The sequence below is a fragment of the Bombus vosnesenskii genome, unplaced genomic scaffold, assembly GCF_011952255.1.
Source record: "Bombus vosnesenskii isolate JDL3184/JDL3185 unplaced genomic scaffold, Bvos_JDL3184-5_v1.1 scf7180000013319, whole genome shotgun sequence".
Taxonomy (NCBI): Eukaryota; Metazoa; Arthropoda; class Insecta; order Hymenoptera; family Apidae; genus Bombus; species Bombus vosnesenskii.
Window position 1 is genome coordinate 1917312 of NW_022882964.1, and position 26323 is coordinate 1943634.

A 26323-nucleotide genomic window follows, 5' to 3' on the forward strand; every position below is an offset into this window, starting at 1 on the left:
CTCGTGAAATTTTGAATCATAAATTTTGTATTTTTGAATGTTATCGATTAGCATGCGAAGCAATAAGCAATGAAAATCCAGTAAATAGCGATACGTGTAAAACATTCTGAAGTCAAACAAATTAACTTCTCTTTTCGTAAATTTCGCAATTTTCAATTACCTCCGAGATGCTTAGTATCCAGTATCTCAAGAATCAATGATCTACTTCCATGAAATTATTTCTCGTAAGAAGTAGATGGATAAAAATAATATTTTGCATTTTTTAATTCATACGTTTGATCGATATAGTTTTTGAACGACGTATACGTATACTGCAGATTCTACTGTACATCGGTCATTACATTTTTAACTTACATGTTATTTCTATCCTGCGTTAAGTAATGTAGCCAAGAGGTACATACAAACACTTTTAACCGCTTGCTTTCCAATCGAACAACTTTGTCCCGTTTACATAATATTGTCTATCTGTCTGGAATAATTAATCAAGTTAATCGTATTCGGGCTTCTTCTAGAACGTAGTACAATACATAAATGCTAATGATTTGGGGCGCGGTTGGCCCAGGCAAGTCAGTTCATACTTTTCCCAATAGCATCGACAGCTATCCAATTATTACTTTGACGTGAACCCGATGTTCGTTTGCAGTCGTTAAAAAAAGAGATGGACTGGGAAAGGTCGACCGAAGAGCGCAGTGCGAGCAGCGAAATATCCACGGATTACAGACTCCCACCAGATCCGGTGAGTTTCCCTCTTTCTCCGTACTATATATTCCAATTTATTGACTACTTTTTATTCTCGTACTTTCTCTTTACTCTGCATTTATATATCGATTACGGTTATCGCCGGTTGTGTATCGCCGGTCGCGCTCGACTCATCTGCAATCGCATACACACGACGGCATTACCATTGGATTGTGGATGAGCTGATGCGAATCTTTCAAAAACAATAAAAAGAAAGAAAAATATATTAAGATATTAGTAATAAAGTATAAAAGAAAAAATAGAGAAATAGAAACGTCTACAATTTGTTGGATCTCGATGAATCTTGTGTCGTACGAAGATTACGACGAATCGTTCGTTTACGTGCTACTCGTTAACGACACCACTGGTGTTGACAAGAGTCCGTAAGATCGTTCGGGCAATGACGAATTTGTCGTTCGATTAGCTCGAACAACGTTTCAACATGATCCATTTTATCTATCTATCTATTTATATCTATTTTTTGTTTGCCTATCTATCCATCGCCGATAGATAGACAGACATACATTATATTTCGAGTTCACTTGCATGTGGGTCTATTGCATGCGTGCCCAAGTGCTTTGCTGTTTGCTGCTCTCCCCGCTAATTTTGAAAGTGATCGTGTCATTAACAGAGTCGCTAGTCGTCCTGACCGAGAGTAGAGTGTGATCGGAGATGTTCGATAACGAAAAAAAAGAAAAAAAAAAAAGAAAAAAAGAATACGATACAAAGAAAAAACCGTTCATCCCCCCTTTTGAAGTACGATGGGACTTTTGTATTTGTGTTAGTGATTTCCAAGGATGCATCACGTGACAGTGTTAACGGTTCATTGACCAGAGCGCAAAGTTCGATCCTGATCGAGCTCGAATTCGATCGACGTTCACGAGAAGAACAGTTCAGAAGTACACACGTACATCCTTCGTTGACTTGAGATTCGAGGTTTACGTTACGATACACCCGACTTTACGCATATACGATATCTCGTGTTCCCTTTTTTGAGAATCTTGCATAGACGTGATAGGACGTTTAAAGTAAGAAAGAAAAAAAGAAAAAAGAAAAGAACAGACTCACTAAAGAGACAAGCGTAATGACAAATTGGACCTAGCCGCTTGCCGATCGTTCTAGCTTAAGTGCCCCGTAAGAAAGATCTTCGTCGAGACGCGCTGCGCAGAAGGAGATCAATCGTGCATGCTCGTCTATCTTTGACGAACGTATTATCTTCTTTTCCAAACTAATTCACTTCTCCATGCTCCGTGCATACGTCCTGTCTTCTGTCTGTCTTTCTCTTTCATTCCTCTGTTTCTCTCGCTCCTCTCGTTCTTTTCTAACTAATCCATTTACGCGATTGTCCAACCTCTCTCTTTTCGCTATTTTCGTGCGTCTGTCGATTCCTTAGCGCGCTGTTTTTCCATCGATCTTCTTGTATCTCTTCGTCTTCTTGCTCTAACTTTTCCTGCCTCTTCTCTGTTCTCGTGAAAACGGAAAAAGAAAGTCGAGTAATAACCCATATGATCCTTTGGAAACCGTGAAACCTGCCCCCATCCCGATGGTCCTTGGAATCGTGAATCCTGCCTTCCAATTGGATTTCCACGGTTCGACGGGCTGAAACGAATCACGTTGATAAAATCGTGATCCGTGACGGTACCTTCGGACGTTTCTTTCTTCCTCTGGAAATCGAAGGAAAACCGGCGCGTAACACGTACTACGTTCTTCCTGTTCGTCCCATCCTGCCAGCCTGTCTTGCTAGCTCACTGTCAAGAAGTTGACCTTCGTTTTTGGCCATGGTTGTTTTTTACTACATTTTTATATATATATATATATATGTATATACATATATATACACGACATATATATTACGCAATACATATATATCGTTACATACATGTACTGATATTATGTGCAAGTTACATATATATATTCTCACGTTCGATATACATATATATGTATACATATATATATCTATCGTTTATACATATACAAATTATATTGACATTCATTATATTACCATTTGTTACTTTGTAATATTTGTATTTCGATTTGTCGTTTTTTTGGATTGAGTGCAATGCCTTTTGCTGCGGCGAGCCCTTTTTACGCCGCAGTGGCCATCTTGGCCCCGGTTACTACCAATGATCGTGTATAAGCAAAAAGATTTTTGGAAAATATAAAGATAAAAAGAGATACGCAAAAAGAAAATGAAAAAAAAAAGAACAGAAAAATCGGAGGAGGGACGAGGGGTGACGGGTGGGCTGTTGTTGTTCTTGAGCGAGGCTGTGGGGGTTGCCAGTTGGCCCGTACATGTGTCACCCACTATCCCAGATACGACACATATACGCGTCTATACATATATAGACACGTATAAGAATCCGCATATACGTGTGTATATATAAAACACGTTCCTTATACGTTGTTTTTACACACACAAATCAGACAGTTTCCTTATGTCATTATACATATGATATCTCTGGGGTGCGCGTCGTGCCAAACAAAAATGAGCGTCAACTTCTTGTGCTACCGTCTTACATGCCGTCGAGAGTTATCATTTTCTCGTCAGGCCTTCAGGGACTTCTTTTTTTCCACCGAAAAGAAAAACGAGAGGGGTTGATGATCATGATGATACAGAGGAGGAAGGAAAGACAGAGGAGAACCTCGCGTACACGCGTAACATCCGGTCATGCCAAAAACGCGCTTCTTACAAAGTAGTGGTCTCGCGAAGACAAGCCTTGCCTGTTCTTTCTTTATTTATTTTTTTTCTCTACTACATTTTTTTTTCTATATCTTAACCAACGGTCTAGTGGCGATAGAGAGAATACAGTCAAGCAGAAATAGTTAAAAGTTGAGAGAGCAAAGAGAACACGCAAGAGGCAACGGGAAAAAAACGGAGAGAATGTGTGAGAGAGAGAGAGAAAGAAAGAAAGAGAAAGAGAGAGAAAGAGAGAGAGAAAGAACGTGGAAAAAAGAGAAAAGATAGAAAGTGAGACACGAGTTTTTTCGAACGTGCGCCGATTGAAGCCCGGCGAGTCGCGGCTCGTACATACATATATGTATATATACGATATATGTGTATCTGTGTACGCTGTGAGTCGAGTAGCGTCGAAACGAGCGATTTGTCGCGGCGAAGTAGCGGGAACGTGCATATAGCGTCCACGTATCATAAGTGACGGAGGGAAAGAGAAAGACGGAACGAGATATCTGTTCTCTGCTTGAAACGATCACTTCAAAGTAAAAAGAGGAAATGAAAACGGGAACTTTTTTTTTGCAAACAAAATAGATGAATAGATAAATAGATAGGTAGATGTATAGATGATTAAATAGATTAAAAAGAAAAAAAAAAAAAAGAAAAGAAAGAAAAAAGGGAAAAGAGTAAGAGAGTGAGAGTGAAAGAGTGGGGGAGAGCAAGAGCGTAAGCGTAAGCGAAAGCGAAAGCGAAAGCGGAGAGCGAGAAGCATTATTACTCTGTGGGGGTGTTACGGACGAGCTAAAGGGAAGACAAGAAGTTGATGTTCTTGTTTGTTTGGTTGCAGGAGTTGATGGGTGTGGATGAGCGGATGTTTGCGTGCATGTACTGCGGTGCCTCGTTCCTCCACCAGAGCAAGCTGGCGCGGCACATCCTCTCGCACAGCCTCGAGTCGCTCAAGTACCGTGAGCAGGCGGCCCACCTGCAGCTGCAGGCTCAGCTGGGTCTCGAACCCGGTATGCACCTGCCGCCAGAGGCCCACTACCCCACCGCAGGTACGATCGAGCCGATGGATCTCGAGCTCGCGGCCCACTCGGACCCGACCTCCGGCGTCGTCCTCTGCAAGTTCTGCGGCAAGTCGTTCCCGGACGTTGGCTCTCTGATAGCCCACCTACCGGCGCATACAGGTGACAGGCCCTTCAAGTGCGAGTTCTGTGGCAAGGCCTTCAAGTTACGCCACCACATGAAGGACCATTGTCGCGTGCACACCGGAGAACGTCCGTTCCGGTGTACGCTGTGCGGCAAGACCTTCTCGAGGTCGACGATACTGAAGGCCCACGAAAAGACACATTATCCGAAGTATGTGCGCAAGTTCCTGTCCCCGAGCCCCGTGGATCCCTCCGAGGAAGAGGCCCCGCCGCCGCCACCGCCGCATCATTGAGTTCGCCTTAGACCGTGCAACAACAGCCACGTTCACCACCGCCGGAGGAAGAATCGCCGATCGATACACCTTCTTCTTCTCCTTCTTCGTTTCCGTTTCCCTGCGTCCTTGTATCGCTTGGACGGGATCAACGCCGTTATAGTTGTTTCATCGATCGCCACCACCGCGATGGAGGAGGATTCTCTCGATAAGAGGCGAATGATCGCGCATCCGACGATTTACCGGAGAATCGACGTCGTTGCCCGCGTGACGCCGGGAATGATGATGATGATGATAATGATGATGATGATGATGATGATGATGCGGTTCGACGAGGGAAAGGGGAACACGGACACGAGCAGTTTTACTACTAGTGGTGCCTCATTCTCATTCGCTCGTTGTTTCTCGTATTTCTTTCGTTATTTATCCCCGATACTATTATTATTATTGTTGTTACTCCTACTACACCTACTTCTCCTACTATTCCTACTACTCCTACTATTACTGCTACTACTGCTACTACTACTCCTACTTACTACTACTACTACTCCTACCGCTACTACTATTACTACTACTACTACTACTACTGCTGCTACTACTACTACTACTACTGCTACTACTACTACTACTACTACTACTACTACTACTACTACTGCTACTACTACTACTACTACTACTACTATTACTGTTTCTTCTCCTGGTAGTCGTCTGTCATCGTGTCCTTCTCTCGGCACACCAGGTTCCGTCGTTCAGCCTCCTGCTCGTCGTGTTAAACGGCCGAGAAACGTTCGTGCGCCTCCTCCGTTGCTGTGTCACAGGGCGCTCGTCTCCTCGAGTAGTTCCCGTGATCGCTTCTCCCTGTTATCGTTCCTGGTCTCTCCTGTCTTTTCGTTCGTATCCACGGAGGGTGTACACCTCGCGTTCATCGATCCCCACTGAGCGACGAGGCAAAAAGCCGGCGGTGTTTCTAGTTAGTCCTGTGATTTTGGTTAGGATGGTTGGTAAACGCGTGTTCAGAGGGAGGGACACGTTAAAACGAGCTCCCTCGTTTAATCAGTGCTTTAAGACGAAACGTTTAGCTTATATATATATATATCGATAAATTATTGAAGGTATATATATATATGTGAGTGAGAGGAAGAGCGAGAGAAAGTGAGAAAGGAAAGCAGAGTGAGAGGGTGGGAGAGAAAGGGGACAAAGAAGAGAAAAAGAAGATGAATATGAAGAGGATGATGAAGATAGAAGATCGGGTTTTTAAATCGAGATAAATTACGCGAGATACAATTAACGGACAGTGTAAGAGAGGTCGAGTGAGAGGGAGGGAGAGAGAGAGAGAGAAAGAAAGAAAGAAAGAAAGAAAGAAAGAAAGAAAGAAAGGAAGAAAGAAAGAAAGGAAGGAAGAAAGGAAGGAAGGAAAGGAAGAGGACGAATGGATAAGAAAAAAAAAAATTTGAGCCGCCACGGTTGGTGCTTTTAAGAGATTTTCATAAAATGCTGTGAATATTATATTGATTACGATTAACTATAAACTATTGTAATAATGTAATAACGTTGTACGATGTACGATGTGACCGTTGTTGATACGATTGAGAATATTTTATACAGTTGACAAGGGGAAGGGTGTTGGGATTCGCGCGCCGACGATTACGATTATGACACAGAGAAAGGGCTACAGGGGGTCTGGGGAGGGGGGTTGGGTTAGGACTGACGATGGGGAAGGGATGTACGGGGTTAAGGGAGGGTAGAGAAACGTCCACACATGGCGAAATTCGATTCAGTTTGCGGTCGTGGACGTTCGCGGTTCAAACACGACGACGTAGTAAAGCGAAGAAAACAAAATTTTAAGCGCGGCGCGGGGCTGCTAATTAAGTCGCGTTACGAGTGCGCCGGCGTCGATAACGGCTTTTCGAAACTGTTTTTTGCCTCTTTGTCCGTCGCGTGTTTATTTCGTTCTTCTTGTTATTCGTACGCAACGTTCATCTTGCCATCGTTGGCTGAATTTTGCGGTCTTGTTTATTCGAAGCTCGTCGAGAAAAATTATCCAATGTACGTACAACGTACCTTCGATTCTCAGATTCTTCGTTCTTTTATCCGTAAACGCTTTCGGTATATCCGAGAGTTTTCTTAAGTTAATTCACAGGTTGTCATTTAGGCAGCGGATTTAAGTACGAAAGAAATATTATCTCGAAATCTTCGTCTAAGCAAGATTTAAAATCATGGTATCTCGTATGTCTTATCAGGTATAACAGAAGCGTTTGTAAAACACTTTCAGGATATTCGAAAGTTTTCTCGGACTAATTCCCGCGGAATATCATTTAGGCAGCAAAGAGGTATCGATGAAATATTATTGTAAAACGTCTGTCTAAGCAGAACTTGAAACCGTACGATCTCGTGCATTTCATCGGATTTAACAGAGCTATATAGTTAATTACATCGCGTTAACGAGAGATTATCGAATATCATTCGCGAACGTCTGTCTCGGGAAATGTCCCCGGAGCTGCTTCGATGCAGTCGTACATATATACGCGTGTTCACGATTACTCGCGAGCTCTTACCCAATTCCTATCACGCATCGACATAAACACGATATCGAGAGCGCGCGTCGGGCACGCCAAACGCATCGGAGACAGCCAAGTCGGCGCGTGTATCTAACGACGGTGTGTTAGGCCAGCGAACCAGTGCAATATCTAACTCATGACATGACGCAATTCTATCAAATCTTCTAGCCTAATTTCTCGTTTCTACGTTTCCTATAACCGTGGTATTTGCCCGTATTCGCAACTGACTTTTTGCTCCTCCTTGTTTATTTATTTCCGTTGTGTACGAGCTTGCGTAATAAGCCAAGAAGCGGTAGCCAGTCAAAGTTGATCGATCGATCGATTTTCGCCTGATTTATACGCCAACTTTAGAAATCTACCTGACGGATGGAAACGAAGGAAACGAATTATTTATAAAGGGAAGACGAGTCGTGGTTGTATTTTACGTAGTTCGTGATTCTCCTTTCGAGTCGAAGATAGTGCAATAAGAAGAAAAAAAATATGTGAACGGAAGACGAGATGATTTTTTGAAACACGGAAGAAACGTTTCGGTTGATTCGCGCAGCGTTTCTGTCCAGTTCCATCGGCATACGAAATTTTCACCTTCCTTTAAACGATTCGCGAAGAAACGGAAACGGAAGGCAGAACGTGACTTTAACGTACAGAGAAAACATACCTGTTCGAGAAAACACGACGTTATCCTGTAAGCAGGATGTGTGCCGTGTATTCGTGGATCGACGTGGCGGAGATTCCATCGAGGTATGAGAAGCAGAGACATTTAATTACGTAGCTCTTTGAATTTTCTTTTTCTCTTATTTTCGATTTAATGTCTTCTTTGTACTTCTTACTTGTTTGTAGCCGCTAATATCTTTCTTTACAGTGAATATATGGACAGTGAAATCTCCATAACGTATCGTATAAATTGCAAATTCTATTCTCATTTGAAATTTTAGTACCTACCGTTTAGTAATCGCCATTCATTATATACAATATGTATATAATATATATATTTTACCATTTGATTTATCCCAAGTATTAGTTTTTTAATACCGATGATATTCAATAGCGTCCTCGTGTGTCTGCTATTTCAAATACAAGTGGAAAACTAAATTGCCAAAGTTAATATACATGCAGAAATTATACGATCTAAGAACAGGTTTGCAACTCGAGAACAATGAATATTTATGAATGTTTAAACGGTAGAATCTAAATGAAATAGTAATCGGAAAACTGCGTAATTTGTGACAAAATTAGCTGCGTTCTAGGAATTTATTAGGTCTCTGTGGGGAGAAAACTAATTGCATCAAATAATCGTATCAAAAATTCAGAGAAAATTCTGCTTTAATATAATTTCAATAACGCGATTGTTTTGACGGTGGGGATATTGTACGATTACTATCATGCATATATTCGATATAAAGATCACAGGTAAAAGACACGATAGATCATATTTGTGATCGTTCGTAGAAGGGCAATTTTATAAATTCAGTTAAAGATTATATATGTGTTTTTGTTACACGTGTTTCTGCAGCTAACCGCATATTTTACCAACCTCTTCGTACCATTAAAAATATTGCCTGTCAAGATATGGAAATACTATTTGCCTTAACATTTATACGAGTAGTGTAAGTTTTGTGTGAAATTTTCAATTCATTAGTCGGGTGCACGATTAATATTCACCATCTCCAAAAACGAAGATCTTATTTTCATGAATTTACTTATCACGGGAAGACGATATAAACAATCTCGAATTTCAGGGTAAATTTAAAAAAGTAAAGTTGACAATTTTTCTTCTCCGTTTGCTCGATAACATTTTTCGAGCTAACAAGTTCCTTTCGCTTGTAGATATTTTATCCTTCTCGTGTATTAAAATATCCCTTTCTAATCATAAAATGACATTAATATAGAAAATCGCTATACTTATACAGGGTGGTTGGTAACTGATGGCACAAGCGGAAAGGGGGTGATTCTTACGCGAAAAAGGAAGTCGAAAATATAGAATAAAAGTTTTTCGTTCGAGGCTTTGTTTTCGAGAAAATCGACTTTGAATTTTCGCTCGGTACGCGTGCGGTACGTTATAACGGATCTCGCTGTAGATCGTTGTCTCGATGGAAAAATTAAAAAAAAAAATTTAAAAAAAAATGTTTATTCTATATTTTCTAGAATCACCCCCTTTCAGCTTGTACCACCAGTTACCAACCACCCTGTATATTTCACGAGCTTACGACGCTCTTTTGTTCGTCCTTCGTTCGAACGGCGTTGATTTGAAAATATCGCGCTCGCTATACCAACGCCATATCGAATCGCTGATTCGCAGCAGAAACGTCCTGCACAGGATAACCCGAGACGCCTTTTCACGGTGTATCTTATAAACGATGACCTTTCTCCACGATTTGACAATTTTCTGCTTCCAAAAAATCGTCGTAAATTCGTTTGTTCGGCGCTTACACGCGTTAGTTCATTGTTTTCGTTCGTACAAAACGTACGAAGCAAGCGTTGCATTGCGGTCAGCGCGATGCACGATGACCTCGCGTTTCTCACGAGCGTTCGGGTGATACGAGAACCAGTATTTGAGCTGTTTATTTTTGTTTTCCTATTAGTTTAGATAAGGTAATTAGCGGGTGTTGGAGTGTAACGAACGATGGCGATGTATCTTTGGTAAATTATTGATCTAGATTTGAAGGGTCTGCAGCAACAAGGAGGTAGCATCACTTTTCAAGTGAACTAGAATAAATCAACAAAGATCAATGAAAATCGCATCGATTTTCGGAATTTACTGTAAATTAATAGACCATCGATATTCGTTATTATTTATATTCGTTATTTTGTATACTTTTCTTTCTTTCTAATAAATACAAGTTAAATGTTAGGAGTTGCCTCCTCGCTGCAGTGAACTCTTTACGTAGTAAATTAAGAATTCGAGGTAACGAGTCAACATCGTTAAAATTAATACGTACAACGCTGGAATCGTCAATTTCCTTTCCTTGGTATCCGAAAAAAGAAATACACGTGTACACACGATAACAGAAATTTACGGAAGTATCTATAATGCACGTTACGCTATCTGACATTCTTACGCTCAATTTCAAGTTACGAGGTGATTGTTTATCGGGTCAATTATACGTATTCTGCCGAATAATTAGAAACACTAAGAGGCTAAGAACAATCAGAAATTGGCAAATATTATTTCGTTTGTTTGTTAACAACAAACTTCCAAAATTGAAGAAACTATTACCTAATTTGCAAATGGAAACAAATTTGCCTATTACTCAACAATCGTACAATTAGTAACCTTCTACTACTTCAAACTTCCTATTTTAAACAATTCCTCGAAGAATTTATTTTTGTCGCGTTACGCTCTTCTACGAAACCGACGATAATTTCCACGATTCTCTTTCCATACTTTCTTCCCTGCTTTGTAACAATGTACGTAATCGTTTAATCGTTTGAATCGCGTGACTCATCCCACGCGTAACTTGCCAGTTGCGCTCTCGATTCTAGATGGAAGAAAAAACGATTCTAGGAATCTTGAGAAGGGGTGGAGGCGCGGCAGGGGTTTCATCGAAACGTTCGTTTCGATCGTTCGACATTTGGAACGCAATTGCGGTCGATGCAGTCGTGCAGGACGAACTGCGTTTTTTTTCCTCGGACGCATTGTATATTTAGTAGCCGGCTACTTTCCACCACCGTCCTCCTGCTCCTCGCAAGAGACCCTCGCGAATGGAGTCCCTGGTAATCGATCGATCCGTGAAATATTCATAGTGTTCCGTGTGCGGAGGCCCGTGGTACTGCAACGAAGGACTCGACCACGGGACCTCTGGTCGCTATCGATTAATCGAAAGGCTCGCCGTGCACGATTTCGGTGTCGTCACAGACGAAACGTGAATATTAATCCCGTCACCAGACCTCGGTTCGTCCCCGTTGCGGTTACGACGAGGGATCAAAAGTTAATGCGTTTCATTTCGAATCCTCTCGAATCCTTTCCTCGCGTTTAATTCTACTCCCGGCTCTCTTGTTATTTTTCTTTCCCTTTTCTCCATTTGGTTTCCTGGCTGGCCGCCAGATCTGATTCCAGAAGGGATTAGGGAGTTTCAAGCTTGTAAACTGGAAACGATTCGCTTCCACTTTTTGCAACACTTTGACGCGAGTCTTTCTTCGCTTTTTTTTTTTGTTGTTGTTCCCTGCTCCCTTTTATTTTTCTTTTTTTTTTCTTTTACTCTTTTAATTTGCGTTTCTATTCTGGCTACGTTTTTAATCGAAGTATCGACGTTTGTTCGATGATTGACAGCCGCGTAAAAAGCTCGGTACGTCGATCATGGAGCTTTACCGGCGAGTGTACGCGAGCTGGTTGTCGTCTTTGCATCCAGTTTGACGAAGTTCGCGTCCGAACGCTTCCCACATATGCTGTTGTTTTTGTTTGGAAATTTTATTGCATTGGAGAAACCAATTCTGCTTCCTCGCGTTGGTACTCTAGAAATACTCGGTTCGATAGAGAGTGATTGAAATATGAAATTATCATTGATTTCTTCGCACTCGTTTCTTCGAATTTTTCAAAATGAAATTATAACATCGATCGGTTGTAGTTTGATCAACTTTTTACGCGCTTTATTTCTATACTTGAAAATCAATAACACGAATTTCGAATGCTTTTTCAAATATTAGCCACTTCGCGATATTTTGATTACATTTCCATGGAATCTATTTCCCATTTTACTCAATCTTCTGAATTTAAATGGCGCAATTATTATCTTTTGTATTATGAAATTAAATTCTCGGAACTTCTTGCTCGAACCATACACATACAAGCTTTCACATAAATAACTAGAAGGAGAGAGTTAAATGTTATTGCTTTGCAATTTATATTCAATTACAACATGAAAAATGATATTTCTTTTTCAAATGTGATTTTCACTCGCATTATCGATACTTGCTAAAGGATAACCTATTGTTATCTCTGCGAATCATTCCAAATAGAGTTTCGTAAACACTTTTCCCCTGCGCGAAACTCGCGAATTTCTACGTTAACGATCGCAATTGATTCAACCTGTTCGTTTCGTTAAAATTTATGAAATCCTTACACGTTCGGGTAATATAGGGGAATTACGTATTTATCGAGCTAAATACCCTTCGAGGAATAAATTTCGTGTAATTTAACAAACGATGAATAAATACACGATCACCAAGAAATTATGAACCATTAAAACGCGGCTTGTTGTCGGTAGCATTCCGACCTATTTGCAATTTTGCCAATGCTACTACAACTGGTACAGTACTTGATACTTTTTCACAAGCAATCAGCATTTCGTTCTATTTTACTTTGCCACTCGGTATGCATTTGTTTTCATACGAGCGAAAAAGTAGGCAAAGAATTTCATTCCAAGCATTTTAAAAGGACTAATCAAACAGTAAGATTCTTTCGTATTTATCACGCTTGTTATTACGAATATAAGTCGAGCGAGAAAAGGAGGAATTTCAGTGGATCTAAACAATTAAAAGGGAATAATCGAGGAATAGAAAACCTGAAAAGAGTACATATTTGATTTGTTATTTTTATACGAATGTCATATTCGGAGATGATTTGCATTATCATTCGTTTCAGTTGATCGAGCGGTCATTCTATTTAAAAATATTATCTTACCATTTTATTCACATAGATAATCAAATTTTTCGCATTGTATTAAAAGTACTAATATCAAAAATTGAAAAAGACTCTTGGACATTGAATCGTACGTGAAATTTCGACTAATAAAGGGAATCGGTGTTGGTCGAGTTAAAATAAAATTCTCTATAATCGGATTAGTTTGGTATCATTGATTAACTTACGGCAATTGTACTAATACGTTCCCGACAAGAATGGAACGTGTCTTACCGATCGTTTAATAAAGAATCGTGTTAGCAATGTTCGTTAGGTCGCAGAAATTGACAAAATTGCCGGTGTTTTGATCTTGTCGATTCACAGAAATTTCCTAATAAATAATTTTCAGAGATAAACGCAAAAATCATATATGCTCATTCGTGTCCCAAATTGATAAGCTTTTTTTTTTTTTTTTTTAGTAAAACGACATTCTCTGTTTTTACTGTTCCCATTTTTCTTCCAATAGTTTGAATAATTATATGTGTAGAATGACGTGACATATCCGACAATAATAAGCGTAGGAAGAAATTAATATTTATTTTTCATTTTAAACGCTAATTTTAAATATTAATTTTTCAAAATAGAACGATTTTTCTCTTAATGGAAAACAATTGACAAATACCTATCTATCATCCAAAACAATGAAAAGCAAAATACACGAATGAATATCCACCGATTCGATAAAAGTCTCGATACCAAGAGGTAGTTGTAATGCAGAACGCAGCGAAGCTTAGATAAATTGTGTGAAATCTAAACATACACACGCGTCGCAGTACAATTTTTCACCCGATCGAGCCAGAATCTTTATCAATCTTTATAATTTGCGACGACTTATGCAACCAATAAGTTTATCGAATAACCTTCCCAACAAAATTTATCGTTGTATGAATCATCAACTCGCAGTTAGATCGTTCCAACTTAGACCGTTTCACGCACGGATCCACCATGTTCGATAAGAAAATTCACGCGAGATTTCGAGCGACCGCGCCAAAGAAACGTATCAGAGAGAAAGAAAGAAGAGTAATTTCTCGATTAAAAAATAAATAGAATTTTTCATTATTCTTAAAAAAGTCAGCGTGGAACAAGCGTTTTACCGAATTTAGGTAGCTCTCTTTTTCGTATTTGCGTTGTCACGTAAGTTTCCGCGCGATGGCATCGAACGTTCGCTCTCACCTCGCATTTTCCGCGAATCCTGATCGTCCCTGATAAGCCAGATCGACGTTTAAACCGCGCGTGATTCTGCGTTTAATCGAGCTTTAATTTTCAGTGATGCACCCGGCTCGTCCCAAACCCTACGACCAATCGAATTCGATCGACTCGACACAAAACGCTCGATCAATTTATAACGAGCATCGATTAACCGTCAGAGACAATTCCTGGAAACATTTGTCGAACAGGGAACACGTAGACCGTCGAAGGATATCTTTGATAACTTGCAAAATAACGTGCAGATTGTTTCAAGTACTTTGCTTCTCGGTGACAAAGCTATCGAGTTTTCTTTTTGTCGTGACAGTGCGAATTATTATACAAGATGTCTTGCAAAGTGTAGTACTATTAAGTAGACTGTGCTTTATTTTATTTAAAAAAATATCCAAAAAGTTTTTTCTTTGGTAAAAGAAATACTTACAGTTTTCCATTAGCTGAAACAGAACATTAAAACAGCATTCTGTCATCGCTAAATTTAAAGACTTACGGATAAACGTATTTATGAATCGTAATAGTAACTTTTCGCGTGAAAACAGTATCTCAATTGGGCAAAACTATCCAAGTGATATTTCTAGCGCTAAATCTAAGCCTTCGTTTTGGTATTTTCTATCTACATTTCCTATTTGGGTTGTGCTCCGTTAGGGGACAAGGGATGTCCAATTCCAAGTCATTATTCAGAAGTAAAATCGATTTTTTCAAAGAACCGCGATTCATTTGAACGAAGTTTCTTCGTTTTACGCTCACGTTTCTGTAAAGAATCATACAAAAATCTTACAAGACACTTTGTATATTAATTCCGTATTACTTCATTACGATCTCTTCGTTCGTTCCAACGATCAAGTATTTTTCCATCGATAATAGGCTTCTCGTTGCTTATTTCAAAAATGTTTCTGTAAAAATCATAGTTCGCAAAATCGAACAACAATTTCAAGAAGCTTCCTTCTTCTTCGTGATACGCAGTAACTAACGCAAACTCCAATTTTAACAGTAACAAAGAAAGAAGCTTCGATCAAACAGAAGCTCGAACAAACAAGCCAGAAGTTAAACAACTACGACGAACTCGATTCTGTAATAATAAAAAAAAAAAAAGAAAAAAATTCCCCAAAAGATCAGTCAATGAGTTTCTCGATATCGGAGAAAAATTCGACAAACGTCGAACGAGAAAAGCCAGAAAACGATCGATATTGCCAACGAAGAACAGAGTCGTTCAATCTTGCGAAACGATCGCGAGCGAAAGAGAACGCGAAAAAAGAAAAGAGAGAGAGAGAGAGAGAGAGAGAAATTGGTCTGTACGATGCGAGGCGAACGTTTCGTAGGAGCGGAATCCTTATCCGGTTAGCGGGCGATTGCCGCGGAAAAATCGCAATTAACGAGAAGAGCCGGCCGTTACGAGCGTAACCTTGCAATCGTAAAGGTCTAAAAATATAATGAACGCACGGAAAACTGCATAATGCATCGACCCAACTGCGCGCTGCGTTATCGCGCTCGCGAGCCACCGAGCGAGCATGCATGCATGCATGTATGTACAGCGTGCACGTCACGACAGATAAATCGTAAATTGGACAGTGACGCTCAATTTTGCGTGCGAACCGCGTCGCGAATTTTTCCCTCGCTCGCGATACCGCTAGGGGTTGTCACGTTGAATGGTGGAAATTACGAATTTTGCAGTCAACACTTGTTAGAGGCTAGCTGACTAATTTCGAGTGTGCGAGTCACACGAATTTGCAATTTGATAAAACAGACGTATGTATTAATGTGCAGTTTTGATCGATATAAGTGGTAAAATGGTAAACTTGTTTTTCGATTTTATTACATTTAATCGTTAATTCGGCGTGATTAGATCGTAGGTGATCTTGGAACGATTTGGATTTGGTTTGGGCTGGATTTCGTTCGTTTTTTGGCTATTTAATGTTAATTGAAATTTCATGTCTCAAGTGTATGATATATAGTGGCTACAAAAGAGTATTTGCTCGTATCCTTATTTTCCAGTGAAACTTTCCTTTATCAAGTTTTATATTTGATATCTATCAGGTTTCTATATTCTGTTTTATGTAAATTTCATTGTCGTAATATCCAAATTTTGTAATAATATGAAAATGATACGCTAAGTGATACGAAATTTAGTATACGTGGACTTAATTAATTAGTTTGCAAATGCTGTGATATATACAATAATTTGCAAATAGTTCTCGTAGTTATTGTATTCTCAGATTAATGACCAGTGGCACAGAGCGATTTAAATTATATTTCAGTTGAACCACGTGATTTTAATTTTTACTTAAATTCCATATCTTATATCGTAGATACATAGAATTATATCTAAAATTATGAAAGATTAAAAGTCAAGCGAATCACCTATGATCTACGATCTAATGATTAATAATCGAGGATTAATGTCTCTTTTAATTAGAAAATAGTAAGTTTCTAAGCTATTATTAGCGAAACGTTGAATTCTTAAAAATAGATATCTTCGACTGGAGAAAAATAACGCTACTACCGAATATCTGTCAGATTTGTGACACTTCGTTCTAGATCGCTCCATTTACACGTGAAAACTTCATTTGAATAATATAGCGAGGGGTATTTTTGTTTGAGCAATGAAAATTCTATTTCCGCTGATTATTACGAGCCATCGTTGACCCACGAGGAAAGAAACGTATTTTCGAAATTGTTCGCGGAAGGTAAATTCGACGACGAAACCTGTACAAAAATTTGTTCGTTACGCAAATGTGGACGATGTGGCAGTGAACAAGTTAACTGAATTTTCTACACTTAAAAATCTCTATCGACGGTAGCGATAGAAATACCGAAAGACATTAGGTGGAAATTTGGAATATTTGTAATTACATACCGATAGATATTTAGTAAATTTTGGTGTTGAACATTTCTGATGATCAAACGTGGATGAATTCGATGAAATTTACAGATATTTGACGGCGTATGTAATGATTTTTGTATTTTGTTCGACCGAAGTTCGTCAAGATTTCCAGAGAATTATTTTTCCGGATAACATTATCGTTTTTTAAGTCGATATTCATTCGAAATTCTATTTCAAACATGAATCATCTAGCGAAGCTTAGCTGACTGTAAATTTCCTAGTTATTCTAAAAGCCGTGATTTCTTAAGTTATAGTTCTTTTCAATCGAGCCCATTAAAAAAAAAAAAAAAGAATGAACTCTTTTTTACGCGTAACTTTCTCAAGAGTCTAATATTATGTAACGAGTACCAAAGAGTTTCCTTCGCCGTCGTTAAAACTTTATTTGTTCCTGTCACTTATACGAAGTCATTCGTTAAGCGTGGCCACAAATTGTCACGAATGCGTATGCGGTGTAAGAAAATCGTTAGCGCGTAGAAAGAATAATTTGCACTTAAGGAGACGTAAGAGTAAAAAGTACAGATAGCAGTTGAGAATTTAGATGAAATTGCCGGTAGGTTTGCACATCTGACCGTGCAACTTTTACATGGAACAATTGTTGGAATGACGTACGCAAAGTAGGGAAGGGTAATTGTCCTGTGCATGCGGAACGCAAAGAAAGGGAGGACATTGTAAGCGCAAGGGGAAACGGATCGCCTGTGATCAGACGTATTTTACGATACCACGGACATTACATTTTCCCATAAATTTAGATAGCTGTTTCAAAAATTAAAGAGCGCAAGTTCTAGAATACAAATTTACTTGCTGTTCGATGTAAAATTCATGACCGTATATTTTCGTTTCTTTTTGCGCGAAACAGCCATAAAATCTTCTTTTTCCACATGAAAATTTCATCACACGATATCTCTTTAATTTAAACGTATGATTATTTAGATTTGTATAGCTACTTTTTAGATCTCTTGATAACATAGGCACGTTGTTAGTGTATGTACATGTCCTGCGTATAATTTTGTGTAAATTTGGGAGCAGAGATGCGTTGAATATTATCTTTTGGTTACCTCATTGCGGAACGTTCGGTACTCTTGTTCAATGGAATTATGTATTTTTGTCCTGCTATTAATTACTGATTAATTATATCGATATAATTTTAGCAATTGCAAACAGATAAACATGCTGACGAGCATGAACGTAGTTTTGCAAATTAATTCAATAATTTCTACGTCATAAATTGGAAACGGTAATTAGATTGGATATCTGTTATTATTTATTGAATCATTCAGTAAGTAATCGATCAAAACGCCGTTTATATGCATGCATGTTAAAATATCTGATAAACGTGATAAAAACTGCTTGATGGTATTAATAACTGTCGAGTAACTCCATTAACGGTCTCGAGGAAAATTAGCGCGTACGAAACGTATTTTCCAAATAAATCTCTAATCGGAGATAGTTTCTTCGAAATATCATACATTTGGTCCATGTAACTTTTAAACGTTCGAATACTTTTATCCAAACATTAACCAGTTCGTTGTTCCAGACATATAACGATTATCTATCCAACAATTTTTGCAATTAATACAATATAGTTATACGCGTGTAATCGATCACGATCCATCAGATTCGAACTTTAGAAAATCTACATTTCATACGCATTAACCCGATACCAAATCAATTGCAAAGATTCTACATATTAAAAAACAGTCTGTTTGTCGACCAAGAGTACTCAGCTTCTCGAGCGTTATGCATTTCCAACATCCTATCGCGCGAAGAATTATACCTCGTTAATTGCGATTCTCCGAATGAAAGAAAGAAAGATAGCGGAAACTTCCATATGTACTTCTACGCACGCACACATACACACAAACACACACAAACGTCCATGTAAAAAGAAAAAAAAGAAAACAGAAACGACCGATCGTTTTCCACGTTTTCCCTAAGAGGGCCACTCTCTCGTTCGTTTATCGCGGCGCGTTTCATTTTCACGCGTTGGTGATTCTCGACGACGCGACGCGACGTATCGTCTCCTCGACTCAATTACCAATTTACGGAGAGCGATCGCGGGCCACGATTCCGGATAATCATCGTGGCCATTGGAGCAGGGACGAGCACGAGGTGAAGCCAGGTGAAAGAGAAGACTAATCTGTTCGGTATCGAAGAGCCGTTAATTGTATCGCGAGGAGAAAACGATCTTTTAATCCGTGTTCGAACCCTGATCGCTGACGCTGAACGATTTCAAGGATCTGGCTGTCGCTAACTGCTGGCGTAATTCGAACGCCATCTTTGTCGTCGTCGACGTCGTCCTATTTACACGCACGCACAGGGCGCCAGTTTTCCCTTGATGGGTGCACGGACACGTTCGAGGTCGCAATTACGCCGCGAAACGCGGAACAACGATCGCCCAGTAAAGTGCAATCGAGAAGAGAATTAATGAACGCCGCGCACCGCTGACGTAGAGTACAATCAATTAGTAAAGTTCCAATTAACGTAGGTTTTAGGTCATCCCGATGGTTGCCGCGTGCACCGAATCGACTGATCGCGGCCTCGACTTCCGCACTCTCGCGACCATTAAGATCCCATCGCGTGAACAGCTTTCTCAATTTTATCGGGCCAAGTCTGTCAAAGAATTCGTCCAGAATTTTCCTCTGGATTATTATTTGCTTTGTTTATTCTTTTTTTTTCTTTTTCTTTTTCTTGCTAATCGATCCATTTGACGTTCTCGTCTCCTCAATCGGAAGATCTTCTGTGTTTGGTTTAGAGAGCGCAATTTCCTGTATTTGGTTCGATAGGTACGAATTTTCGGGGAGGTACTCGTATTTGTCTGTCGCCAGTAGCTAATACGTCGTATCTAGTATCGTTTCATTTTTCAAAATATCGCGCATGCACTTCGTAAGAGACACACGACTCAAACTTTCAGGAAAAGCGAACAATTGTTTGGAAACATAGAAACCAATTACTTTCTAAACGCATAATATTGACGCGGGGAACAGACTCTACGAAGTGATGGACAAATATTATCTTCGTAATCTTTCATTCTTAGCCCTTGATATTCTAGTTGGACGATTTTTACGCTCTTCTAACGCGGAATTGAATTATTTTGAGTTGTAACAACTTTTAAAATACATTTGCGTATGTTGAAATATTTGAAGTTCTTCGTGTTTTTTTTTTTTTTTTAAATGATAGAACTTCGGTTTTCTTCTGTTTCGACGTCGTAGATAGGACATTTAAACTGAAAAAGGGTAGTTATATTTATTCGAAAAGGTTTGGAGGCTCGACAGTAGGTTTCTAAATATTTTCTTGTTAATCGTCGAGAAGATTCGATGGAAATAATTATACTTAAAACTATAGGCATTGGTTCTATACATTTGGACTAATTAATGATTCGATTTAAGGATAGTGGAAAATAAGCGCGCAAGTATAGAAGCTCTGAGGAACAAACAACGACAGAAAGAATCTTAAAAGTCGTTTTAATCGAGTGAATAGGAAAGAAATAACTACGCAAATTTGAAATCTTTCTCTTCGCTTCGTTCCTAATTTGTTGTTTCTACTATTTGAAAGTGAGAAATTAAAACGAATTATTATAGTACAAAAATTATTTAGATTTACGTAAAACTAGGATGATTTTTTCTAGAGATAATCGTTTTCTTAAACCAAGTATATATAACCTCTACCAATTTGTTTAGCGTATTTAGAGGTTAATCAGAGAATTTTTTTCTTCGATTACGAATATTTTAGAAGTTAAATCGTTGAAATATCGACAAGGAAGCTTTTCAAGCTCTATAATTTATACTTCAAAAAATGTGCAATATAATTTGATAAATTATTCGAGCAATTTATCGAACGTTGTTAAAAATCTAGAAATTTTTACGAGACTCACCCGTCGTCGGTTATAGTTTTCCTTATTTTCCACGTACGTATCTCTATATTTCCCTTCAATAACTATGTTATCTACGTTTAATTTTCGTTTGTTTCGTCGAGGGGCATTTATTATTCTGAAAATCGAATATTTCTACTTGTATTTCCTATTACTCTTTTATTTAAACAATAATTTATTATGTTATTATCCGAGCATTTTTGACACGAACGTCCACGTTTTCGCCGAGACGCAACGCCACCCCTTTCAACCTCTTTGTCTTCGAGACTCGCGAAACGGAATAGAAGCGATATGCGGTACGAGAACGAATTCTAACCGCGAACCTCGCGAAGACCATTCGATTTTCGATCTCATCTTCGTCATCGTCGTGAAAACTGCACGTGCCTCGAATTCTATCGTACACCGGTCCCTCTATATGTATATACGATAATAGAAAATGAACGTAAGCGATATAAGTATTTCACCTAGATACTTAGATCCTCTTGTTAATGTTTAGTTTAATAATCGTTCGCCAAAAATACTGAAAAGGTGAAAAAAAGAAAAGAAAAAAAAAAAAGAAAAAAGAAAGAAAGAAGAAAGGAAACGCAACTCTGATCGATGCTGTATATTATAGGTTATATCATATCATAGATAGACTATGGATGTTTGTGCAAAACGATATTTTTATAAATACGACGAAAAAAAAAGGTAGGATCTATATAATGTTTCGTTTCGCTTATCGAATATCCTAACGAATATCTTACTTCGAATATTTCATATATTTCTGCGTATTACGTCTTATTTTACTTAAATTTTCTATAAACGCATAAATATCCGTATTCTATTATACTTGCGTATAAGTTATGTTGCATCTTGGGGAACGAATTCTCTAGATAGGCGACGAAGCACGTTGCTTTTATTATTATTACGTTTATTTTATTATTACTTTGTTTGATTATCCTTACATAGAAACCTTGAAGAAGGGTTGATTATTATTTTTGCGAATGGAAGTAAGAAATTTTTCATTGTGGTTCTTTAAGATGCAAGACTGGACACTTAAAGAAGAGGGGAAAGCTTCGATTCGGCTCCTAAAGATCTTGGAATCCCTTAGCTCTTAGTTCGGCGAAGTAGCTCTCGAGTTTCTGTTTTGAAGTTCCTAAAGACTCGTTCTAACTCAATTGTACATAATATATAGGCGATAGATCGTACTTAATAGCGTAACTAAATGTAAACGTCCTATCGTTTGTAGATAGCGCGTAAGTGAACGTTCGAGATGTCCAAAATCCGACGCGGAGCCTGAAACGTTGCTGTTTAACATTTGTCTAGGCGCGTTTCGTTCTTCTTCGTTTTATCTTACTTTAACTCTTCCCCTCGCACATGGCCTTCATCGATGATATTATAAACGTATAATTTTTGACAAATATTCTCACACCTAGCCAATACGTTTGCACCTACATAACGAGTCCTGTCCGTCGATGTACTTAAGATCATCGATATTAAATTTCGAATCTATCGATGTTTATTTTTGATATTAAAATTTCCTTGCTTTCGTCATAATATCGATTAATTGGATTTTAATATTGACGATTGAAAGTTCGTCTTTATAGGATCGAATTGGTTTTTGTGTGATTCACTTTTTTCTAGTATTTTTATTGCGTTTTAGTTAAAGGAATTTGACTAAAACTACTGACGATTTATTCCTGACGTTTGAACATTTTATCAGAATAATGGCGAACGATCTTTTAACTTTTTTTAAATGCTTCTTAACAGCCAACGATCCTCGAAATGGCGAAAATATAAACAATCGAAAAGTTAGAAGATCTATTTGCCAAATTAATCGCTATCGAATCGAACATGTTAAAACATTTTATAGATCTGCAAACAACCTGTGTTTAAAAATTGATCGTGTACTATTCTCTTGATGTATTTAATATCAAACAACCCTTCGAACGGTGATGAGAACATAAATCACGAAGAAAATGTAACATCTCCCAAGTTGATCATTTCTTGGCTCAATGTATGGAAAGGCGAAGAGTAGATCTTCGACGACGGCTTATTCATAATTTTTCAAACTCTCGTTCCACGATCTTTTCTGTAAAATAAAAAGATGTGCGAGGGGGGACACGAACCCTTTCCGTCCACGAACGTTGTGACACATTATTAAGTTAAGTTTACCTCGCGTAACACTGATCAGTACGTTTGGCGAAGATTCTTCACTTGTACTTTCGTAGCGTTTTCTAGCGTAGAAATTGTATTAGGATCGATTTGTAAATAGAAGGTAACGCCGTAGCATATCTCGCCCGTATCTCTTGCCAGGGGGTGTCACGTTGGAATACACACATACACATATCCGATTAGATTTAATTCCTAATTAGAGTTCCTGTTGAAGGCAGCTTACCGTTTGTTAACGGGGTGGACTCTCTATTCTCTATATTCTTCCCTTTTTTTCTTTTTTTTTTTTTTGCGAACGCGCGTTAAAACGATCGTAGCCAGCGGAAATCGACTTTGCTGGACGCTTACCAATCGAATCTCGTCCGGTTCGTTTCGTTTCGACTGGTCGGTGATCGTCCTTTTCAATGGATTAACCATTTCAACAGTCGATCTGATAAGGGAGAAGTTACGAATTCTCTTGAAAAACCGTTGAAAAAATTGTTTCGTTGGTGTTTGTTAGAAATATGATTATCGAGAGAGTTTGCCGATTTGCTGATTTCTATATATTAGTAATGTAATTGCGGAGAATGTTACGCGTTAGAGAATTATCGAGAGAAATCGGTGGTTATTATCTTTACTAGATTTATCAGGTATATAATACGTATATCGGATGTAAAATCGGATATTTAATGGAAAAATTAATCGAGAGAAGAATCGGTTTAATTGCCGTGCCGCTTTTAGTCGTATATTAAACAGGCAATCGACGAACGTGCAAAGATGAGAATATCGGAGGGTCGTGTAGGCGACCACCGTAATTCTATCATTTCTCGTGCTGATTTCCCTTAATTATCATTTAGCGGATGGTATTGACAGTATTAAAAGAGTTACAAAGAGTTTTAGATATCCGTGTCGTGGTTGTTCCGACAAGATACATACGAGAAACACAAATTACATTGAACATACGGAAAACGGAAAACACATAATATATACATATATATATATATACATATAAGAAATATATAAAATACACACATACTTATTATACACGATATAATAGTACGCGTATACTAAACGAAGGAAAGCTATAATAATACAATATATATATATATATTTATAGACGTATGTACACGGATTAACTACGAAAGATACAACACGAGGACGCGTAATTGGCAAGCACTTTTTACGAAGTACAAGACGTTAATAGGATTTTATTAGTACCGACCGGATGTGACGCGCGTGTTCCAGTGTGTGGGTGGGCCAGGATACGTGGATACGACGTGTATGAAGTGCGTGTGTGTCCGTATGTGCGTAGGTGTGTGCGTGGAAAATAACGTAACGAAGAAAACGTCGAAAAAAAAAGAGAAAAGAGAGGATTTTTGCGCGGAACGATCCTGCGTGTATACTTGATGAGAAAGATTGATTTAATTATAGGGTTAGGGGAGAGACAGGAGTGAGAACAAGGGCGTTGCATGTACGATAATAATTATTTAGGTACCTATTCTAGACGTGTATACGTATATATCTATATATCAATATACACATAAATATACGTATGTATGTGTGTGTGTGTGTATATATATGAATATATATACGTACAATACACAGGCATACATGCGAAACCTATAAAACGATTAACGCGATTAATTAATGTTTTTTTCCGGACTAAAGTTCCTTGGGGGTAACGCGTTTGGTACGTGTCTCGAACCGAAGCCACCCCGATGTGATGACGGTGCTTTGTTTCTCTTTTAATTAGAACTATATTATTGATTTTTCATCATCCTTAAGCGGTATAGTTATGTTACTTAGAATTTATTTTGTTATTTTAACAATATTATTATTATTATATTATTATTACTATTAATTATTATTATTATTAGTTATTATTATTATTATTAGTTATTATTATTATTATTATTAGTTATTATTATTATTATTATTATTATTATTATTATTATTATTATTATTATTATTATTATTATTATTATTATTATTATTATTATTATTATTATTATTATTTACGATATACTATTACGTTTACTTATACATACGTTATTAAAATATACGAATGCCTATTTTCAAACACGACATATCTTTGTTCGTTGTGTACATTTAAATCGTCATTTATTTTCTCTTATTTCGAACCTTGCCATTCCTCTTTCCTACCGTTCCTTGTCGTTTCTAGAATTAATTACACGTTAATTAATTTAGTACGGATCAATTTAATAATAACTATAGATTTATTCGAATGTTCGTTTCTGTTAACGCCGCGATTCTCGTCTGATCGTCGAAGTCAAGCTGCGTTGGGCACAATTAAACAGTAGTTAATGTCTCATATTTTTAATAGGCTGGCTTAGAAAACTACGCGTGGTGCTAACGTCGATGATTCGAAGCTTAATTTAGACCGGTATATCTTGGTTAGATAAAAATCGTACGTCGATATTATACTGCTGGTTAACGTAATACTAGGAATGATTAATTATATTCGAATCTTAAAATGTTATGCAAAATATAGAAGCTGTTAGTTTTGCATTCAGCCACGCAGTGCTATTAATCGAAGAGCAGATTGAAAAAAATGCATCGTTTGCATCGTTCTATTATAATTTCATTCGTGTTTGGTTCTTCCCTCTATTTTGCGCGTAATATCCCTAAGTTTAAAAATAAAATTAGTTCAAACTGCTTTCTGTTCAATTATAAAACATTAGCGTATTTTTAAAAGTAGTACAATAACGAAGAAATCAGAGATGCGTTTCAAGGTATTTATTTGTCGAGCGTCTTACTTAGAAAGAGACGATGAGAAAGAATCTATTTCTGTCAGATTGGTAAGGTAGGCTGCTTCCGTTTAAAAAAGAAAATCTTGAACACAGTTAAACGCCTTATTACGTTTAAACTTATCCAATTTCAGTTTATTACTATCTTTTATTTGCGATCGAAACAATATATGACTTGTCTTTACGCTCCATCGTCTATAAATCGTTCGTGTGAATAGTACATCAACTATAACCGGATAGTTGATCGTTCGGATTAGTTCTGCGTATCGTTCCGATAAATCTTGTTTAACACAAGTATTACAATTCGTTTGACGGACGTAATAGCGTAGTTGGCGATTGATACATCGCGTGAGATATCGCGGGAATCAATACGATGAACAGAAGAAGCAAAAAGGAATAAGCTGCAGAACTGAAAAAAGCAATAAATCGTCACGAAACAAACATTAGAAAAGTCGAATGGATACTTTCCAAA

The 26323-nt window shown here is 38.0% G+C and overlaps 1 protein-coding gene and 1 long non-coding RNA gene across 4 annotated transcripts in view; both read left to right on the forward strand.

The window, feature by feature from the left end:
• The window catches only part of LOC117235794 (zinc finger protein 628-like), a 103695-nt gene that overhangs the window by 38095 nt on the left and 39277 nt on the right, over positions 1-26323 (forward strand). For 2 of the 3 annotated variants that reach the window (XM_033498133.1, XM_033498134.1), the window contains exon 3: positions 644-736. In XM_033498133.1, coding sequence (XP_033354024.1) covers positions 644-736 — 93 coding nt within the window. Of the gene's footprint in view, positions 1-643; positions 737-4256; positions 5311-26323 lie in introns of those variants that run through there. The other variant, XM_033498135.1, reaches the window with a different exon arrangement.
• Positions 9362-17863, forward strand: LOC117235797. The gene is made up of 3 exons (XR_004493731.1): positions 9362-9372; positions 15316-15319; positions 16511-17863. It is a non-coding gene; the product is annotated as an uncharacterized LOC117235797 (long non-coding RNA).